This window comes from Ochlerotatus camptorhynchus, unplaced genomic scaffold (assembly GCF_037179485.1).
Source record: "Ochlerotatus camptorhynchus isolate MF236.1 unplaced genomic scaffold, CSIRO-AGI_Acam_v1.1 ptg000316l, whole genome shotgun sequence".
NCBI lineage: Eukaryota > Metazoa > Arthropoda > Insecta > Diptera > Culicidae > Ochlerotatus > Ochlerotatus camptorhynchus.
The window spans coordinates 4342844-4361883 of record NW_027040804.1 but is presented as its reverse complement, the minus strand read 5'-3'; the positions used below and the strand labels follow the sequence as shown (position 1 = coordinate 4361883).

Here is a 19040-nt window from a genome sequence, read left to right as displayed (position 1 = left end):
GCGCCAACTGACAGTAACTTTGGGTCAGACTTGTTGAAACTCCTCAAACTCACTGGAAGTTTTAAAACACTCTTGTCCTGCGAGTTTAGCCAGCCCTCACCTCGAGTGAGTGGCGGCAGGAATATGGAAGACGTAAAGCCGGGTTTAGACTAGGCAAGTCAAATGATCAACTCAGTTGAATTCAATTGACTTGAAAAGTTGAGCCTGGTTCAATTTTTTTTTCAATTCAAGTGAGTTGATCAAATCAGTTGAATGGCATGGTTTACACTTTCAATTCGCGTTCAAGTCAGTTGAATTTAACTGACTTGATCAATTGAGGTGCCCTTTCTAAACCCAGCTTAAACAAAAACTCCTCGAGAGAGAGAGGGAGAGTGAACTTCAGCGAAAGGATGATTTCTAGACTAACATTTGAAAGGGGCGGAAGAGCCAAAATGTAAACAAACCATATTTTGCCACATATAGAGAGAATAGTTCACAAACTACTCAATACACACGAAAAAGTAGAAGAAAATATCTAGACTAACATTTGAAAAGGGCGTAATTCCAAAATGACCATATCGAGAAAATCGCTTCTGAATTTTGTTGACCTAAAAATTAATCCTATTTCACGACTTTCCATTTTCTGGTTGATTTTATTAGCTTGACATATAGTTAATAGTGTAATCGATCATCATGCATCATCAAAAACTCAAAAAAAGTTTTCTTTGTCGTGAAATTGAGCAGAAAACATCATTCGCCCTGATAATTTCATACATGTTGTTACCCCCCAGATCTTCCACCCTTTGAACTGCCAACACTGGTGATACGCCGTGGAAGTACAAGCTCGGGATTTTTTGTTTGTTGTTCCGCCTTGGTTCTTCGTTCGCAAATTTTGTGAGAGTGGAATTACGCCCGGAGATTTTTTGGTCTTCTTTTTGTTCGTTGTTTACACGTGAACTATCAATCGGATGCATTTCAAATGAATCGGACGTGACTAGATACTACAGAATCAATACGTTTGGCATAATAAAACGATATAATTCGTAGTTCTGGTCCAAGGCGTAACAACCAGATGCATCATAGAGTTGAAAGTTGGAAATACGCCATGTAAGAAGAAACGTTTTTGATGATTTGAAGTGATATTTTCTTCTACGTTTTCGTGTTTATCGAGTAGTTTGTGAACTATTCTCTCTATATGTGACAAAATATGGTTTGTTTACATTTTGGCTCTTCCGCCCCTTTCAAATGTTAGTCTAGATATCACTTCAAATCATCAAAAACGTTTCTTCTTACATGGCGTATTTCCAACTTTCAACTCTATGATGCATCTGGTTGTTACGCCTTGGACCAGAACTACGAATTATATCGTTTTATTATGCCAAACGTATTGATTCTGTAGTATCTAGTCACGTCCGATTCATTTGAAATGCATCCGATTGATAGTTCACGTGTAAACAACGAACAAAAAGAAGACCAAAAAATCTCCGGGCGTAATTCCACTCTCACAAAATTTGCGAACGAAGAACCAAGGCGGAACAACAAACAAAAAATCCCGAGGGTGTACTTCCACGGCGTATCACCAGTGTTCGCAGTTCAAAGGGTGGAAGATCTGGGGGGTAACAACATGTATGAAATTATCAGGGCGAATGATGTTTTCTTCTCAATTTCACGACAAAGAAAACTTTTTTTGAGTTTTTGGTGATGCATGATGATCGATTACACTATTAACTATATGTCAAGCTAATAAAATCAACCAGAAAATGGAATGTCGTGAAATAGGATTAATTTTTAGGTCAACAAAATTCAGAAGCGATTTTCTCGATATGGTCATTTTGGAATTACGCCCTTTTCAAATGTGAGTCTAGATTTGACGTGATGTGAGCTTTTCGAGACTCTGGATGACTTTTTTGTTCGACACAAGAAGCTCAGAGTTTAACGGCGCCGGTGGTGTAGTGGTAAGCGTGATTACCTCTCACCCCAGCAGGCCTGGGTTCAATCCCAGTCGGCGCCGCCGGGATGTTCTGAGGCATAACATCTCTGATCACGCCTTCCTTCGGATGGGAAGTAAAGCCGTTGGTCCCCGGTTCATGAGTTGATGGGTCGATAGGTAGGGTCCAGGTGTAGGAGCTGCCTTCCTGGCACGTCGGTAGCATTGGTGCTCAGCACGGAAAACAAGATCGACGGAAAAAACAAACCAAAGGACAAGAAGCTCAGAGTTCACCCAGAATGAGAGTAAGAGCGTGTGATAGAAAACATGAACATGAATGACAGGCTAATGAGGCTAATGAATCAAGTAATGAATAGTTAAGACTCAAGCAGCTCAGTTAGAAATGGTTTATGAACCAGATAAACAAAAATGTATCGAATGAACCGATTCAGATTATTTTGAACCAATCCTGCTCATATGGTTCATGAACCATTTGCGTTATTGTGTGCAGAGTTATTTTTCTTTGCTCATTGATTTCCATGATGCAGGCTAAAACCATCCAAAGAGCACAGCAGGAAGCAGGCATGTACGACCGAAGAATGTCAATGGTTGGATGATCATTCGCGGAAATATTCCAAACAAGCCCAGACTGGTTATAGTCGCCAAATAGCAGGGCTAGATCGTTGTGATGTAATCGGGACAATACAGCACCAATGGAACTGATATGGTTCTCAACGCAGCTCAAATTAGATTTACGGTCAGGAGGAAGGTACATAACGCCGATGCTTATCATGATGTGTGACGTCGTAATCTTCACCCATAACTGCTCCAACCATGTGGCAGAAATAGCGCAAAATCTGTTTATAAAGCTGTGGCTATCAAAAGGGAAAGCCGATGAAGAGAATCGATCAAAGTCGCTTACACCCCCTAATTTCGATTAGTTGAGCCGTCTTCGTTCTATATGAATTATGGGAAAATATCGAATACATCGATTTGAAAAATTAATCTAAGTCGAAATGACCACATTCCAGCATAAACTCAATTCATTGCCTCTATCGAAAAATTAAGCGATTTTAAGCACAGCGTTTTATGGAATTCGAAGAGCAAAAAAATCAATTCGATTCGTCAGTTTAAAAATCTTAAAAATGTTCTTTTTCAGGGTGTCTACTCATTTGGCTAAATACTGTTCCCTGAGTTTTCCAGGTTTTTCCAGGGCTACAAAATGTCCAGGTATTGACATTTTTTGGAACTACTCCGCTGGAAACATACTATGAAGGATCGAGTGTAAACGGAATCTAAAGCTATTGAACTGCATCCAAATGACCGAAATTGATAAAAACAGTACTGAATTTTGACCCACCAGACGTTTGATCATAAAAAGCACGAGGGTGATGGACTGTTTTCATTTATAGCTCTTTTATGATAACTGATTCCAGATGATTGTACAATTCGCAACAATATATCAGCGAGACGAAAAAGACCTTTTATTGCAATTGCCGTTGACAAAGTTGCTCATTATCTGCATATACAGGATTTATAAATAGCAGTTTAGTCATGGTGGACAGACGGCAGAAACGCAAGTGGAACAACAGCAATAAAGGAAAAAATATTACATCAACAATGCTTATGACCGTCAAACAAACTATTGATCCACTTTTCCCACCCATCTTTGACTTGCCTGTATTTTATAATTCACTCAGGAAACCCTTGAAGTATAAGGAAACAGACACTTTTACCACCAATTGTCGTGGTCTTTATTACGGCTTGATCCCGTTTTTAAATCCACCGACGCAAACAACTTTTCCTCGTGACTATTGCGTTAATGGACAGTGTGTCAAGTTTATTATGAAACTTAAAAACGTTATCAGTCCTTGAATGATCCAGTTCAATCTGGTAGTAACTTACGAAACAATAATCAAATAATTTCCGATAAATATTATCAATGGACTCCAACAGCGATAAGCAGTTTCGCGTTGTTTTCAGCGAGGTTGTAAAAAGTTCGCTAAGCTTAAAATAATGGCAATTATTTTAAGCCACATACCTACTACAAACTTGCACTGATAGCGAAGATCTCCGTTTATTGGCGGACCCACCTTGAAGAGAGTTCCTTTGTTCGCGCCTAATACCACATCAATATTGTTGCACCCTTACAATTATCGCGAGCAGACGAGCTTGACACACTTTAATCCCCGAGCGTGAGCCCCCTTCTTATCTATTCTCTATTACCCCTTGCAGATTCGTGATTGACGAGAACATCAACGACACCGGTATAGCAATGTTTGCCATTTTCGATGGCCACGGCGGAGAGTATGCAGCCGATTTCGCCAAGACGGTGCTGGTGCGGAATTTAAATTTAAAACTAACACAATCATCACATATCGCATCGGGGAAGCCCGTGGAACCGTTGAGCGCTGTCGCTGCAGCTGATACTGGCAAGGACGCCAAAGATTGCGACAAGGACGACCAGCCAGAGGACGAAATTAACGAACGACACAAGCTCCACTCGAGTCCAACGACCGGCAGCAGTTCCCTGACGCAGCGTAGACAGAGCTTTCGGAAATCCAAGACTGAGGATATTGTAGACAAATCTAGCGGCGGGGGGAATGGTAACAACAATGGCAACAGCAACAACGCGAACCAGCAGCTGGAGACGGATCTGCTCAGCAAGTACATGGGCAATCATTCGCCGATGCGGCAGGTGACGAAGGAGAATCTACTTAACGGGACGACGGGGCAGCAGCAGGCTAAACCGAAGCCCACAACGTACGAAGCCAAGTGCTACGTGTCGAATGGAAGTATTAACTTTGGCAAGATCATCACCGACGAGGTGCTGGCGGCCGATTACGATCTGGTGGAGATGGCGAAAAAAGTCGTAAGTAGCTATATCTAAGGTACCTAGTTTAGAGTTGAAATACTCCCTCTGAGTATTTCTAGTTTAGAGCTGGAAATGATTATGAGCGGTAGTATAGTCACAGACAAACAGACGTAACTCTTTGAAAAACTTGTTCTTGAAAACATAGTATCTCAAAACATAGGACCTCAGTAACGACATCTCTCTGGCTTCTCGCGGAAAACAAGATTGCTCGCTAACTCGCAAACAATATTGCATAAAAGTTCTATAGAATATATAGAAACGTCAAAGTGATCCGATGCCAGCGCTGCGGCGAGTAGTTCGCGGAACTGATAATATTCAAATCAACCGTTAAATGCATGAACGAAGATACACAATTAAGAGTTACGTCTGTTTGTCTGTGGTATAGTTGTCAGCCAGTGGCTTCCGTAACCTCACTTTTTACCTGTGCACCAGATAAATATGGCATCACAGACAAACAGACGTAACTCTTTGAAAAACTTGTTCTTGAAAACATAGTATCTCAAAACATAGGACCTCAGTAACGACATCTCTCTGGCTTCTCGCGGAAAACAAGATTGCTCGCTAACTCGCAAACAATATTGCATAAAAGTTCTATAGAATATATAGAAACGTCAAAGTGATCCGATGCCAGCGCTGCGGCGAGTAGTTCGCGGAACTGATAATATTCAAATCAACCGTTAAATGCATGAACGAAGATACACAATTAAGAGTTACGTCTGTTTGTCTGTGATGGCATCATACTCGAATCGATTGAAAAAAACACTTAATCTTCTAGTTTACTCGATATCTATCCGTTGCAAGCAATGTTTTAATAATTGTTTATGTTTTGCGAGTTGGCGCATAGGTAGATTGAGGTTAAAAAAACACATTGTCATCAACCCGTTTGAATCAGCAGAAACTATTTGAGGATTGTGAACATTGTTCTATCTGATATAATTTTCTTAAGGTACTATTTACAACAGCTATCAAGCATTTCCTAATAACTGAATAGTATTTATGCAAAATTAGCCTAATACAACTGTCTACTGAATTTCTTTGGAACCGGGAAAAAACCGGAAAAATTATGTTCGAGATTCGCTGGTCACCAGATAGACAGCCCTGATCAGAACTCTCATATCTCTCGGCGCTTATGTATCATTTCTTGGGAAATGGTGACTACCGGGATAAATCATACATACCTACTTGCCATTCTCACATAAAGCTTCATCTGCGCTTTGGTCAGAGAGCGTATATAGCGTCGTTTGCCAATTTGGTCATGGCACATTTCGAGTATGAGAGAATGATTGCAGTTAGATCAAAAGTGCCTGAGCAAGCTCTTTCGTGGATTACCCGGAGTTGCGATAGTGAAGGTATGATCACAGACAAGCAGACATAACATGCTTATCTAAATAGCTTTTAACGGTCAATTTGAATGTTTCTTAGTTGATAGTACCGCCACTTGTGGCGCACATAATCAATTTCCTTGCATTTGACGTTTACACACTACAGCCATCTGTTGAGTGTGTTGTTGTTAGCTGTGAAGTAGAAGAGTAAATAAAACACGTCTTTACTGGTCAAGACAACAAACTCAAGTGAGGTTTTTATTCATCCGCTTGCACGGCAATTAGGTTTTGCACCGTCGGGGTTAACCTCAATCTGATGTTTACGTGGACTTAGTCGATTTTTTCTTGGGTGGATTTTCTCGATAATTTTTCAGACTGCAGTGAGATGTAAACCACACTTCTACAATGTCCACGAGTAACATCCTTTCAACGCGCTGTTCCTCGACAATTTTCAAGTTAAAATTCGGAAATTTTAGAATTTTTTTTCGAAAAAACGACTAAGTGCTTGTAAATAGTACCACTGAATTGTCAAAAAGGTTCAGCCGATTAACACTGAGTTCATTTGTGACGTCACGCTGCAGTACCTAATTAGGTTTTGCACCGTCGGGGTTAACCTCAATCTGATGACAGTTCAGTGGTACTGTTTACGTGGACTTAGTCGATTTTTTCTTGGGTGGATTTTCTCGATAATTTTTCAGACTGCAGTGAGATGTACACAGCATTTCTGCAATGTTCACGAGCAACATCCTTGCAATGCGCTGTTCCTCGACAATTTTCAAGTTAAAATTCAGAAACCTTAGAAATTTTTTTTCGAAAAAACGACTAAGTGCTTGTAAACAGTACCACTGAACTGTCAAAAAGGTTCAGCCGTTTAACACTGAGTTCATTTGTGACGTCACGCTGCAGAACCTAATGAATGGTTGTTCAGTTGCTTTTACACTGACTGAATGAACGCGCGATGCTGAATGGCGCAGTGCTGCCATCACTCCTCCTCCATCGCGCAGAGATTGAAGACCAATCCTCTCGCGTATATCCTCCAACTTTACCCGGTTCAACGAATTTGTGAAAATATCCGCCAACATATCCGCTGAAGGGTAATAAGTTACACTTATGTTTTGTTTCTCCGCCAAATCCCGCACAAAATGAAATTTGGTATCCACGTGCTTTGAACGTTTCAGTTCTGCGTTCTGGTCCAACATTTTTATACAGCTTTGGTTGTCTTCGAAGATTTCATTAGCTTTTCAAGCCATAGCAACTCCTGACAGCTTTCAGCCAACGAGATATACTCCGCTTCGGTCGATGAAAGTGCCACACATGCTTGCTTTCTAGCACACCATGAAATCGAACCACCAGCCAATCGGAATAGATAGTCCGAATTCGACTTCCGGTCTTTCACATTTCCGGCCCAATCGGCGTCCACATACCCTTGAAGTTTTTCATCACTGGAACCCAGTCCCAGCTTCAAATCACTTGTCGCTTTCAGGTATCGCAACATCCTTTTTGCTTTCGTCCAATCCGCATTCGTTGGTTTGCTCACCTGCCTTCCAAGAATCGATGTACTGATAGCAATATCCGGCCGAGTATTCATCGATAGATACAGCAAACCTCCGACGAGACTCTGAAACTTCTCATTGTTCGGAAGCCTCTCATTCTCCTCCTTTTGCTGTAAATATCCGACGTTCATTGGAATCCGTGATCTCTAAGCTTCCGCAAGTCCAAACTGCGCAACCAACTTGTCGTGTAGGCGTTGACATGCTTTGTCACCCAAAAAATACTTCACGTCACCAAGTTTTGTGATCTGGAACTTGTTCTCCAAGGCTTTCTCAACTCCATCGTATTCTTCGTTGTTGGATGTAACGATCAACATATCATCCACGTACACCAGGATGTACACTGTGCTGCCGTTCCTCTTCCGTACGTACAGACACGGGTCAGCGTCCGCCTGTTTGAATCCAAGTCGCTTCAGAACATCATTCAGCTTTTGGTTCCAAACTCTTGCTGATTGCCTCAACCCATATAGACTCTTACGCAACCGACAAACTGTGTTACTTCCAACGCGCAGTCCGGGTGGTACTCGTATGTAAATAGTCTCCTCCAGATCACCATTCAAATATGCAGTCTTCACGTCTAACCTGCATTCCGTCACGTCCAGCGACGGTTAGAAGTGTACGAAGCGTCACCTGCTTTGCGACCGGAGCAAAAACAATGTTGTCAACTCCCAGGCTCCATTCTCGCTCAGAGACTTCAGCTCATCATCCATGGCAGCCTTCCAACGGTCACATTCAAGACCTTTTACTGCTTCTTGATAGCTGCGAGGTTCTTCCTGTCGACACTGAACCATCTTGCCATCTGCCAAGTAACGCTCAGGTGGAACACCTTTGGTTAACCTTCCAGAACGACGAGGTGTTTCTACGAATTGCGGAAGCGAGCCGACTCCTCCTGGACAGCGATAGATTCATCATCCTGGCGGAACACTTCACTACCATTAGCATCTTCGTAGAGACTCCGATCTTCAAGGCCACGCATCGTTTCTTCGCAAGATTCTTCTTCAAAGCCACGAAAAACTTCGTCACTGTCTTCACCCGATTCTTCACCAGACACTTCGGATTCAGTATCGGAATCATCCGACTCTTCCAGTTCCTCACAGCTATTCGGCCTTACTGGCAACGGGGGTAACTGAAGCAAATCATCCTCGATGACATCCTGGACATCCTCATTCGACTTCAAGAAACGAGCGTCTCGACTGAAAACAATTTTGTGAGTCTTAAGTCAATAAAACGCCACGCTTTATGCTGCTGGGAGTATCCAACGAAAGTCATTTTCGTTGCCTTCGGCTGCAACTTCGTTCGCTTCTCCTTCGGGATGAAAACGTACGCCTCTGTGCCGAACACCTGCAGCAAGCTCATGTCCGGCTTCGAACCATACCAAATCTCGAAGGGCGTCTCATGTACCGGCTTCGTACAGCAGTTGGCTGTACTGACCGCCTCGGCCCAGTACCAATAGTGTAATCCAGATTCTAAAGGGTGATACGGTCAAAATTTGGTCAAGGGAAAACGCGTGTAAATCGGTGAAATCGTTTATTTAAAAAATCAAATTAAATTTCTTTTTCAAGTTCAATTAGTATAAAATTCAGGAAAAATATTCAGTTAGGCTTCCGCTTTTCCAAATCCGAATTGCCGGGCCTTACGCTTGACCCCTGCCATCAGATTTTGTACAGCCACCTTGTCCACCTTCTTCGCCGCAGAAAGCCAGTTTGCCTTGAACTGCTGCTCGCCCTTAGCAGTTTTTTTGGTCTTCTTTAGGTTCCGCTTGACAATAGCCCAGTATTGCTCAATTGGGCGGAGCTCTGGCGTGTTGGGAGGGTTCTTGTCCTTGGGAACCGCCTGCACGTTGTTGGCGGCGTACCACTCCATGGCCTTTTTACCGTAATGGCAAGATGCCAAATCCGGCCAAAACAGTACGGAACAACCGTGTTTCTTCAGGAAAGGCAGCAGACGTTTATTCAAACACTCTTTCACGTAAATGTCTTGGTTGACAGTCCCGGAAGCTATGAAAATGCTGCTTTTCAAGCCACAGGTACAGATGGCTTGCCAAACCAGATATTTCTTCGCGAACTTTGACAGTTTCATGTGCTTGAAAACATCTGCTACCTTTCCCCTTCCTTTTGCCGTATAAAACTCCTGTCCCGGAAGCTGCTTGTAGTCGGCTTTGACGTAGGTTTCGTCGTCCATTACCACGCAGTCAAACTTCGTCAGCATCGTCGTGTACAGCCTCCGGGATCGCGCTTTGGCCGTCGTATTTTGTTTATCATCGCGATTTGGAGTCACTACCTTCTTGTAAGTCGATAGTCCGGCTCGTTTTTTGGCTCGATGCACGGTTGTAGACGATACACCCAGCTTATTTGCGGCATCTCGGAGAGAGAGGTTAGGGTTTCGCTTGAAACTACCGGCAACTCTCTTTGTCGTCTCAGCGGCTTCCGGTTTTCGATTTCCCTCCGATCCAGACTTCCTGACTGTCGACAAACGTTCCCCAAACACTTTAATTACATTTGTAACGGTTGATTTGGCAACTTTGCGTGCGAGTAGCTCGGATTTTCGCGATGCGCCAACAAAATTTTGATACGCTGCTCTTCTTGCTTGGACGGCATTTTGACAACTGAAGAGTGAATTCCAAAATCAAAATAGGAGCAACATTCTACACACACACACCTTCAAAATGAGGGGTGTTCAGGTTTTTTAAATGCAAAATTGAAAGAAATACGTCAAGTTGATATTGACCAAATTTTGACCGTATCACCCTTTATTCCATTCATTCTCTTTTCGCACTTTGCGTATCAGGCATAACATTTGATAACGGCACAAAAGCATTTGTAAACAAACTTTCTAAGGCCCTTTACACGCGAACCAAAGTACGCCCACGCAAACCAACAACATCATCGGATAGGAGCAACTATCACCTTTCCGAAAGTGGTATTGGTTTGCTTGGCAACTCACTAGGTAAGCCACCTTCAATCTGATCGATTCCTCTTGTTCGTTGCGCGCATCTTCGTCTTGTCCCAGTCGGATCACTACAAAGAACCTTTTTCAGTGGGTCGTTATCCGACATTATTACGATGTGCCCAGTCCACCGTAGTCGCCAGATTTTTGCAGTCGATCTACATTTCTTAACTTTTCTACAGTGATTCATCTATTTCCGAGCTAAATCCAATCTTTTCAAAATTGGTTTAAAATTTTTAGAAGTGAGACCAAATCAGAAACGATTCAGGAAATTCCTAACTGAGGTGACACTTTTCAAAGCAGATTCTAGGTGCTATTTGTTGGGTAAGAGGGTTGGGTTTGCAGCAGGGTTCGTTTTGGTAAACGATAACCAGAATTGATGTCCTAACGATCGTACAACGCGAAGGAGCTTGGGATTGAACCCACGGTCTTCTGCTCAGTAAGCAAAACCGTTTGCTACTAGGCAAACGAGCTCCTTTTTAATCATCGAGTTGCTGTTATTACCATGTAGTCATATTAACAAATGAAACGATTGACGAATCTTGATGTGGATGGGCTTGAGATTAGACTCAGGATGTGCTGCTCAGTAAGCAAAAACGGTTGCTCTAAGGCCACCGAGCCCCTCACATCACATCATACCGTTACTCAAGTTGTTATAACTATTCAAACCCGGCAAAATACACGATAAACAAGCGATCTTACCATACATTTTTAATATGAAAGGACCTGGGACCGCGTTTTTCTGCTCAGTAAGCAAGCCACTGCAACCGACGATCTTTCAAATCCGAAAACAAAAGGCTACGAAAAAGTATTTAGGCCTTGATTAAATTCCACTATCACGCGACGTTCAATGTTTCAATTTGCTCTTTACGCATTGTTCAGGCAATCATAACAAGCTATGACCGACGTGACGATTGTTTAAAGTAATATGAGTAATATGAGTATTATTGTACAAATTACAGTACATTGTAGAAGTTACCTCATTATTCTGCAGTGCCATCGGTTTTTATTTCTGGATCTTGAGTTTTTGGTGATATACTTACTTGCGGCATACTATTTTGGGCGCCCATATAGGTGTGTACTATGTAGGGTAGCTCATCTCTCTACGGAACTTGCAGAAACTCAAACGCAGCGTACGTCATCATCGCCGCGGTCCTTTGTCACTTCCACAATCTTGCTTAGTGAAAGTGTAGAAAGTTTTCCGAAGTGAACCGACAATTTTTTGAGCTTAAATTTTCCAAATGGTGTTCAACCTTTTCTGAAGTGGTTCAAAACCTTCCTTAGGGAGTCCAAACTTTTCTGTTGAGTGATTGAATTATATTGAATGTTAGTCTGAGCTTTCCTGAAGTGATTTACCTAACTTTTAACGTAGATTCCGCTCCCTTAGATCCCTTCCTAGTTCTTGTGAGATTCACATCCTTTGAAAATTAGGCTGAGATTTTAAAGAATGGACCATCGTGTGTTCATACCTGATGGTAGATTTTTTTTTTAAATCAAGCACAATTGTTGAGAAAACTGGGTTTACATCCACAAAAGTACGTAAATACGTACTATACAAAATTTATAGAAATTTGGGTTTCTTGATCAGGCAAGTTGGATTTTAGCTCCGTCCTTTGAAAAACAGGCTTGGATGTTATGGAATAGACCTTTGTGAGTTCATACGTGATGGTAGATTTTTTTAAAGTCAGGTTGGATTTCGGTTTAATCTTTTGAAATGTGTGCTTGGATTTTATAGAATGAAACTTGCTGAATACCGGAAGGACGAACCTGGTTAATATTCACAAAAGCAGATATTTTCATAGAAAATTAATTTTTCTGTTTTTCCGAACAGAATTTTGGCTTCTATCTTTGAAAAATAGGCTTGTATTTTAATAGAAGTTGCTGAATCCATACGTGAGGGTTGAATTTCTTCAATTTTTGAGAATACCGAGTTTAAATTCACAAAAGTACGTATTTTCATAAAAACTTTGATTTTCTGTTCTGCCAAGTTGAATTTCGGCTCCGATCTTTGAAAATAGACTTGAATTTTATAGAATGGACTTTGCTGAATCCATACGTGACGGTACATTTTTTGAAGCATGCACATTTTTTTAGAAAACTGGATTCTTAAAAGTACGTATTTTTATATTAATTTTTGTTTCTTGTTCAGCCAGGTTGAATTTCGGCTCCTTCCTTTGAAAAATAGAAGTGGTTTTTACCGAATTACTGAATCCATCCGTATTTTCATAGAAATTTGGTTTTTCGCTTCTGCCAAATTGCATTTCGGCTCATATCTTTGAAAAATAGGCGTATTTTTTAGAATGGACCTTGCTGAATTCATACGTGAAGGTTAAACCAGGTTTGTAATTCTAAAAGGTTTTTTTTTGGTTTTCCTTTTCTGCTAAGTTGGATTTTGATACTGTCCTTTGCAATATGCTTAGATTTTATAGAATTGACCTTGCTGAATTCATATGTGATGATTATTTTTTTAAGCACACCCAAAGCCAGATTTAAATTGACAAAACTACGTATTTTTGTTAAAATTTGGTTTTTATGTTCAGCCAAGATGTATTTTGGCTCCTTTCTTTGAATATTACGCTTGGATAGTTGAATAGACCTTCCTGAATCCATACGTCTAGTTAGATTTTTTGAAACACGAACAATTGTTGAGAAAACTGAGTTATATTTGGATACGGAGGAAGTATCGAAAACAGAACGTTTTTTTTTTTTCATAAGAACTGTTACGTTTGTGGTATTCCGCTTGATGGTTTATCCGGAATTTATCAATGCCCAAAAATCAATTGCTTTGATCCTATTCATCTTCATTATTACCAATGTTCTTCCTTGAAAGGATACACAAACTTATGCGCGAAATGTCTTGTTGATAACTCGTGTGTTACACATAATAAAGTCAACATTTGTGGCATTAGTGTCAAAAATCACGGCTTCAATGAAGTAAAGGCTAAAGCGGTGGCTAAGAAAAAATGTTAGCTTTTGAAATATACGGTTTAGATATAATGTAAAATGAATTTTATATGTTTTTTTTTTTTTTTTTGGTTTATTTTTTATAACCTCCCCCCCTCCCCCCTCGATTGGTGCAAGCATCGAGTGACAAAAGAAAAACTTGTGATTTGTTCCGGCCTATAGGTAATATTTATATATTCTTTGTAGAATATATTGTACAAAACAATGTTTGTAAATTCCAAAACCCTTATTTTATGATGTCTAATTATTATAAGTAATTTCGATTTTTGACACATCAGCACAAAATGATTTTTTGCAATTTTTGGTATACTTCATTTTGGACAGAACTTTCTATAATGCTGCATAGGAACACCATTCATAGTTTCATGGGTGAATTTGTATTGAAGACATGTTTATTTTCAAAATTATAGAGGATGGCACTCTTGCCTCAACCGATCCTACAATTTAATCTGTAATAACAAATTGAGTCTTACGATGTAATCCGATTTTAATTGTGATACAGTACGACGAAAAAATGGGTCATCGCATATAAGTCGGAAATTTGCATTCTATACGATTTTACTTAAACATAATGCGATGCATGCCATTCTTATATGCAATTTTGACTTAAACTGTAGCAATTTACGATACTGTCTGCACATTGTTATACGACTTCTGGTTGTCTAAGAATGTTCTACCTTGTTCGATTGCTATTCCTCTTCGATCCTTATTTGGGTCCTACCCTAGGGAATCATGCTTGGAAGTCGATTTGGATAAACTACTTTTTTTTTTTTTTTTTATTATGCACTGGAGTCGCTTTTTACGCGGTTTTTTTTACACGGTTTTTTTACGCGGTTTTTTTTTACGCGGATTTCGGAATTTACGCGGTTTTTTTTTAAGCGAATTCCGGAATTTACGCGGTTTTTTTTAACGCGGATTTTGGTTTTTTTTACGCGGATTTCAGAATTGACGCGGTATATCGCTTTTTACGCGGTTTTTTCTTACACGGTCTTTTTTACGCGGTTTTTTTTACGCGGATTTCGGAATTTACGCGGTTTTTTTTTACGCGGGACGTATCACCCGCGTAAAAAGCGACTCCAGTGTAGTCACTTTAACACTCTTGGGTCATTCGTGACTTGTCCGGGGGTGAGATTTGAACTCGTGACTTTGGCGTGAGAGGTATGGATGTTAACCACTACGCCGGGGTCGCCCCCTGTTTGGATAAACTTTATTCTGCCACCATGGCGCCTTCCGTTATACGCATAACTGTCCCATGTTCTATGCAATCCTTATGTACCATGGGACTCTTATGCGTATAACGGCAGTAAACGCAAAAAGGGCAATTTCTTGATCCCCCTTCTGTTAAATTAATTTGAGCAATCAATTTGATATGCTCACGGATGATGATAATAATCCATCACCTAAACAAAATTCCACTAAGCATCGCCCGGCTTAATGCCAAGAAGGAAAAGGTCCCCCCTATAGTGATAAACACTTACGTTTCCATGGTCTTCGCACGGAACTTTTGAGCTTCAAATTGGTTGTCGGGGTCAATGAATACCGCGTATTGACTGAAACATTGTACGGATTCAAACATCTTCTCAAGTATCTTACTGAGAAGCAGCACACGTTTTTCACTTACGACACCAAAACTGACAGTCTTTTCAAAGTTGTCTTGAAAGGTCAGTGGTGAATCTCTGGATCAGAATTGACTGAATTACATGGAGTTGAGCCAGTCCAAGTAATCAAAATAAAAGTAATCTCCGGGATTGAATTTTTAAATGAAAATTCACTGGTCACCCTGAACAAGTCGCTAGCAATAGGATGGCATTTAAGGTTAAAGAAAGATCGTTTAATAAGTGGAATTGTTCCCCATTATCGCATTCCGGGATTTCGAATTGATTGAAGACAAGTGCTATCTAATGTCAATCGCTAGTTAACGAACAATAGCTTTAGATGCCTGGAACCGGCTGAATCATTCCTCGAGAAAGATTACCTTCTAAACAAAAAAATATCGGCTTGGTTCCATATGGCGACTTCTGCAATCATTTTTTATTCTAAACCGACGCAGTTAGCTAAACCCAGTGATGGATCGGTTCGTGAGACTTTAGCTTGGGAGCACGCTCGTTTATCGATCCATCACTGACTGGCTAAATCAATGAATGATGTATGTACGCACTTCCCTCGATGGTCTATCCCTAGTGGTGGGTGATTAAGGTGCAATTTACCATGATGCATTTTCGAAGAATTTGAAAAGTAATGTATTTTTATTTTCGTCGCATCATTTCCGATTGCAAAAAGAAGTTTACGGATACCTGTTACTGCTTGTTGATTTACCTAGCCCTCCAATTTCCTCTACTTTCAGTCGAATTTCGCCGGTACGACGGCTCTCATTGCGGTAATGCACCACACCAAGCTGATCGTAGCGAACGTCGGCGACTCGCGGGGTGTGATGTGCGACCACAAGGGCAATGCAATTCCGCTGTCGTTCGACCACAAGCCACAGCAGGTGCGGGAGCAGAAGCGGATCGCCGACGCTGGAGGTTTCATTTCGTTCAAGGGCGTCTGGCGGGTGGCTGGAATCCTGGCCACCTCGCGAGCTATGGGTGACTATCCGCTCAAGGAGAAGAATCTTGTGATAGCCGAACCGGACATTCTGTCGTTTGATCTGGTGGATCATCGGTGAGTACAAGTGATTTGTCCTCATAGTTCTATTTAGTGACTTTCCTGTTCCACAGACCAATGTTCCTGATTCTGGCCACCGATGGATTGTGGGATACCTTCACCAACGAGGAAGCCGTCGCGTACATCCGGGAACGGTTGGACGAGCCACATTTTGGTGCTAAAAGTATCACCCTGCAGTCGTACAATCGTGGCTCGGTGGACAACATCACGGTGCTGGTGATTGTCTTCAAAAACGGACGATACCAAATCGGTTCCTCCAATGGGAACTGAAGCGAATCCAATGGTAGCTTTTACATAACATTGACCCACTTATCGCTTTTTTTTTTGGGAGTCAACCGTGGATTAATCTTTTGATTTTCTTCTACCTATTTTTTTGGTACGGAGTTTTATTGACTTGATGAAGTGTGCCGTATTAAGTTGAGTTGTACGATCTCTCCCGGTCGCCCCGTAGAAGAAACATGATACTGTTCCCAGACGTTGAGAGACGTAAGGTGCAGCTAGCTGCCTAGGTTCGCTCCAGGACCAGCTATACATTTACGTTTATGTTTGTTTGTGTTCTTTCACCAATCAAAAGATTCATTTAGATTTTATAGTCTTATAGCGTCCCAGTTAGTTAGTACACAAAGACACCCCTTAAATGTTAAGATCTGTTAGTATGAAAATGCCCACTCGCCTTCACTAAAAACTAATCCTGCAATTAAATTACATACTGCTGGCAGCTGTTTATGTCCTTCAACAAAACAAAAAAAAGTACCGCAGTTTTATATTCGTTTCTATTCAAATTAAGTTTCGAAATTGTAATTATGTTTAGCTGCTAGGTTATTTTCGTTTCTGTACTCTTAAAATAAGCTGAATTGTGTTTCCGTCTATTTCCGTTTCTGAAAAGTGTGCTTGTCGCTGCAAAAGGACACCCCCTTCTGTCGTAGCCTATGAAATGAGAGCTTTCATACGCTATCACTGTGCCTAAAGTAAAAAAAAAAAAAAAAACAATCAGATAATATTGCGGTTTGAAGAATGGTGCCAAAAATAAATTTATTTGCGTGATTGCAAAGCAAATCAAGAGCAACACTTGGATCAAATATGAATAAATTAATTAGAAAAAAAAATGCAGGAAATTTCACGTTCATCATATTAGGGGAAGACAGTTTTTTGCCATAACTTGATAATCATGAGCAAATTAGCAAAACAAATATAAACTGTTCGATTTCAAATCAAGCTAGGTACATAATGTGAAACATTATGCAACATTTTGTAGCCACAGTTACGATCTAAAAAGAAAATATCTTCACTAATCACGCTAGCAGTGCACGATTTTTGTTTAGACAATTAGAACATCAAAAGTCTCACATTAAAATAGAAAAACGATTCCTGTGAATCAATCTCTCAGTAAAATGTGAATAAAATTTTACTAATTGTATTGTGGTGATTCGTTTTGCTTTGTCCGAACTTTCCTGTTACTAATGAAATTCCGTGTTTTCGTGCGCTTTTTCAATTGCTCTTTAGCGTCGCTGTTGGAGCATAATTTTCTACAATAATGGTCGTAATAAAGCAAACTATGTGTTTTGCCTATCCAGATGGGAGTTCAAGGGCAAACATGTGCGAGATTACGCTACATATCGAATTGCTGAGGAGAAGGCGATCTTCATAAAGTTTAAATCTGAAGCAAGTATGCATTGTGCCCTGGTGCATAACCCGGAGCAACTAACTTTCCAATATGCTGTTAAAAAGGCAGTAGAGGTATGAATGTCGCTTGCCGGGGGCAACGTGCAGTACGTGTGAGTGTACGATCTGCCACCAGAAGTACCAGATTGTAATATAAAATTAGTTATAGCAAAATACTGTTGCATTGGGCCTTGATATGTTTACAGAAGTGTGAGTGTACACTAGAATGGGGTACGTTAATCATTTGCTTGGGACCAATAGGCTAGTCAAGTAGTGAGTCAATTTTAAATCGTTAGTTTCGTATTGATTGTTGGTATTATCCTCGATGGAGATTACCGCCAGAAGTGTCACTCTTCAAATACACGGTATAATCAACCGGTGGAAACTAATGATTTTAAATTGGCTCACTACTTGACTAGCCTATTGGTCCCAAGCAAATCGTTTAACGTACCCCATTCTAGTCGAAATTCTAGTACTACACAATGTTTGTTTTGATTCGCTATGAAAGTTTGACAGATAAAATGAGGGGTTAGTGGATTTTCTTACGCTTCGAGGGGTGAATCGATTAGCTTGGAACCGAAGAGAGTACCAGAGCTGAGCCAAAAAGTTGAGCACGCTTCTTCGGGACCTTCTAGTCTTAGAGTTACCTCTATGCTACTAGTCTTAGAGTTACCTCTATGGTACAACTTGGTACAACCAAACGCACAAAATGGCTTTAACCCGAGATTTAAACACAAATTTCAAAAGAATCAAAAGACACCTGCGTAATCTAAGAATACCATTTGATAAAGGAAGTTTGTTCTTTCAGATGCTGGTTGTTCCGCCTATTTCAATTGTCGGTTTAGAATATTCTGCTCATTGCTGCTTTGGGATCTGCCGTCGACGTTGGAAGTCGTCTTCGAATATCTACTTCTATCTTGTTTAACGAAGCCAGTTCAATTGAAGAAAAACATATCCAATGCATTCTAGGACGATGACGCTATCCAGGAAACATAAAACTCTAGGGTGATTGGCGACGGTCCGGTAGGCGTGATTAACTTTGAGCATGCCAATGTGTTTGAGGATACTGGGTGAAGTATGCGGCAATAAATTTCTAAGACAGCTGGATATTGTAACGTTGTGTAAGAATATTATTTCAAAGATGCTGTACC

General features: G+C 40.7%; 1 protein-coding gene across 2 annotated transcripts in view; it reads left to right on the top strand.

The window, feature by feature from the left end:
- Positions 1-17262, top strand: part of LOC135707696 (protein phosphatase 1L) — a 128179-nt gene extending 110917 nt beyond the window's left edge. For both annotated transcript variants that reach the window (XM_065229573.1, XM_065229572.1), the window contains 3 exons: positions 4142-4778; positions 15908-16224; positions 16281-17262. In XM_065229573.1, coding sequence (XP_065085645.1) covers positions 4142-4778; positions 15908-16224; positions 16281-16497 — 1171 coding nt within the window. In that variant the 3' untranslated portion in view covers positions 16498-17262. The remainder of the gene's footprint in view (positions 1-4141; positions 4779-15907; positions 16225-16280) is intronic.
- Positions 17263-19040: the final 1778 nt, after the last annotated feature.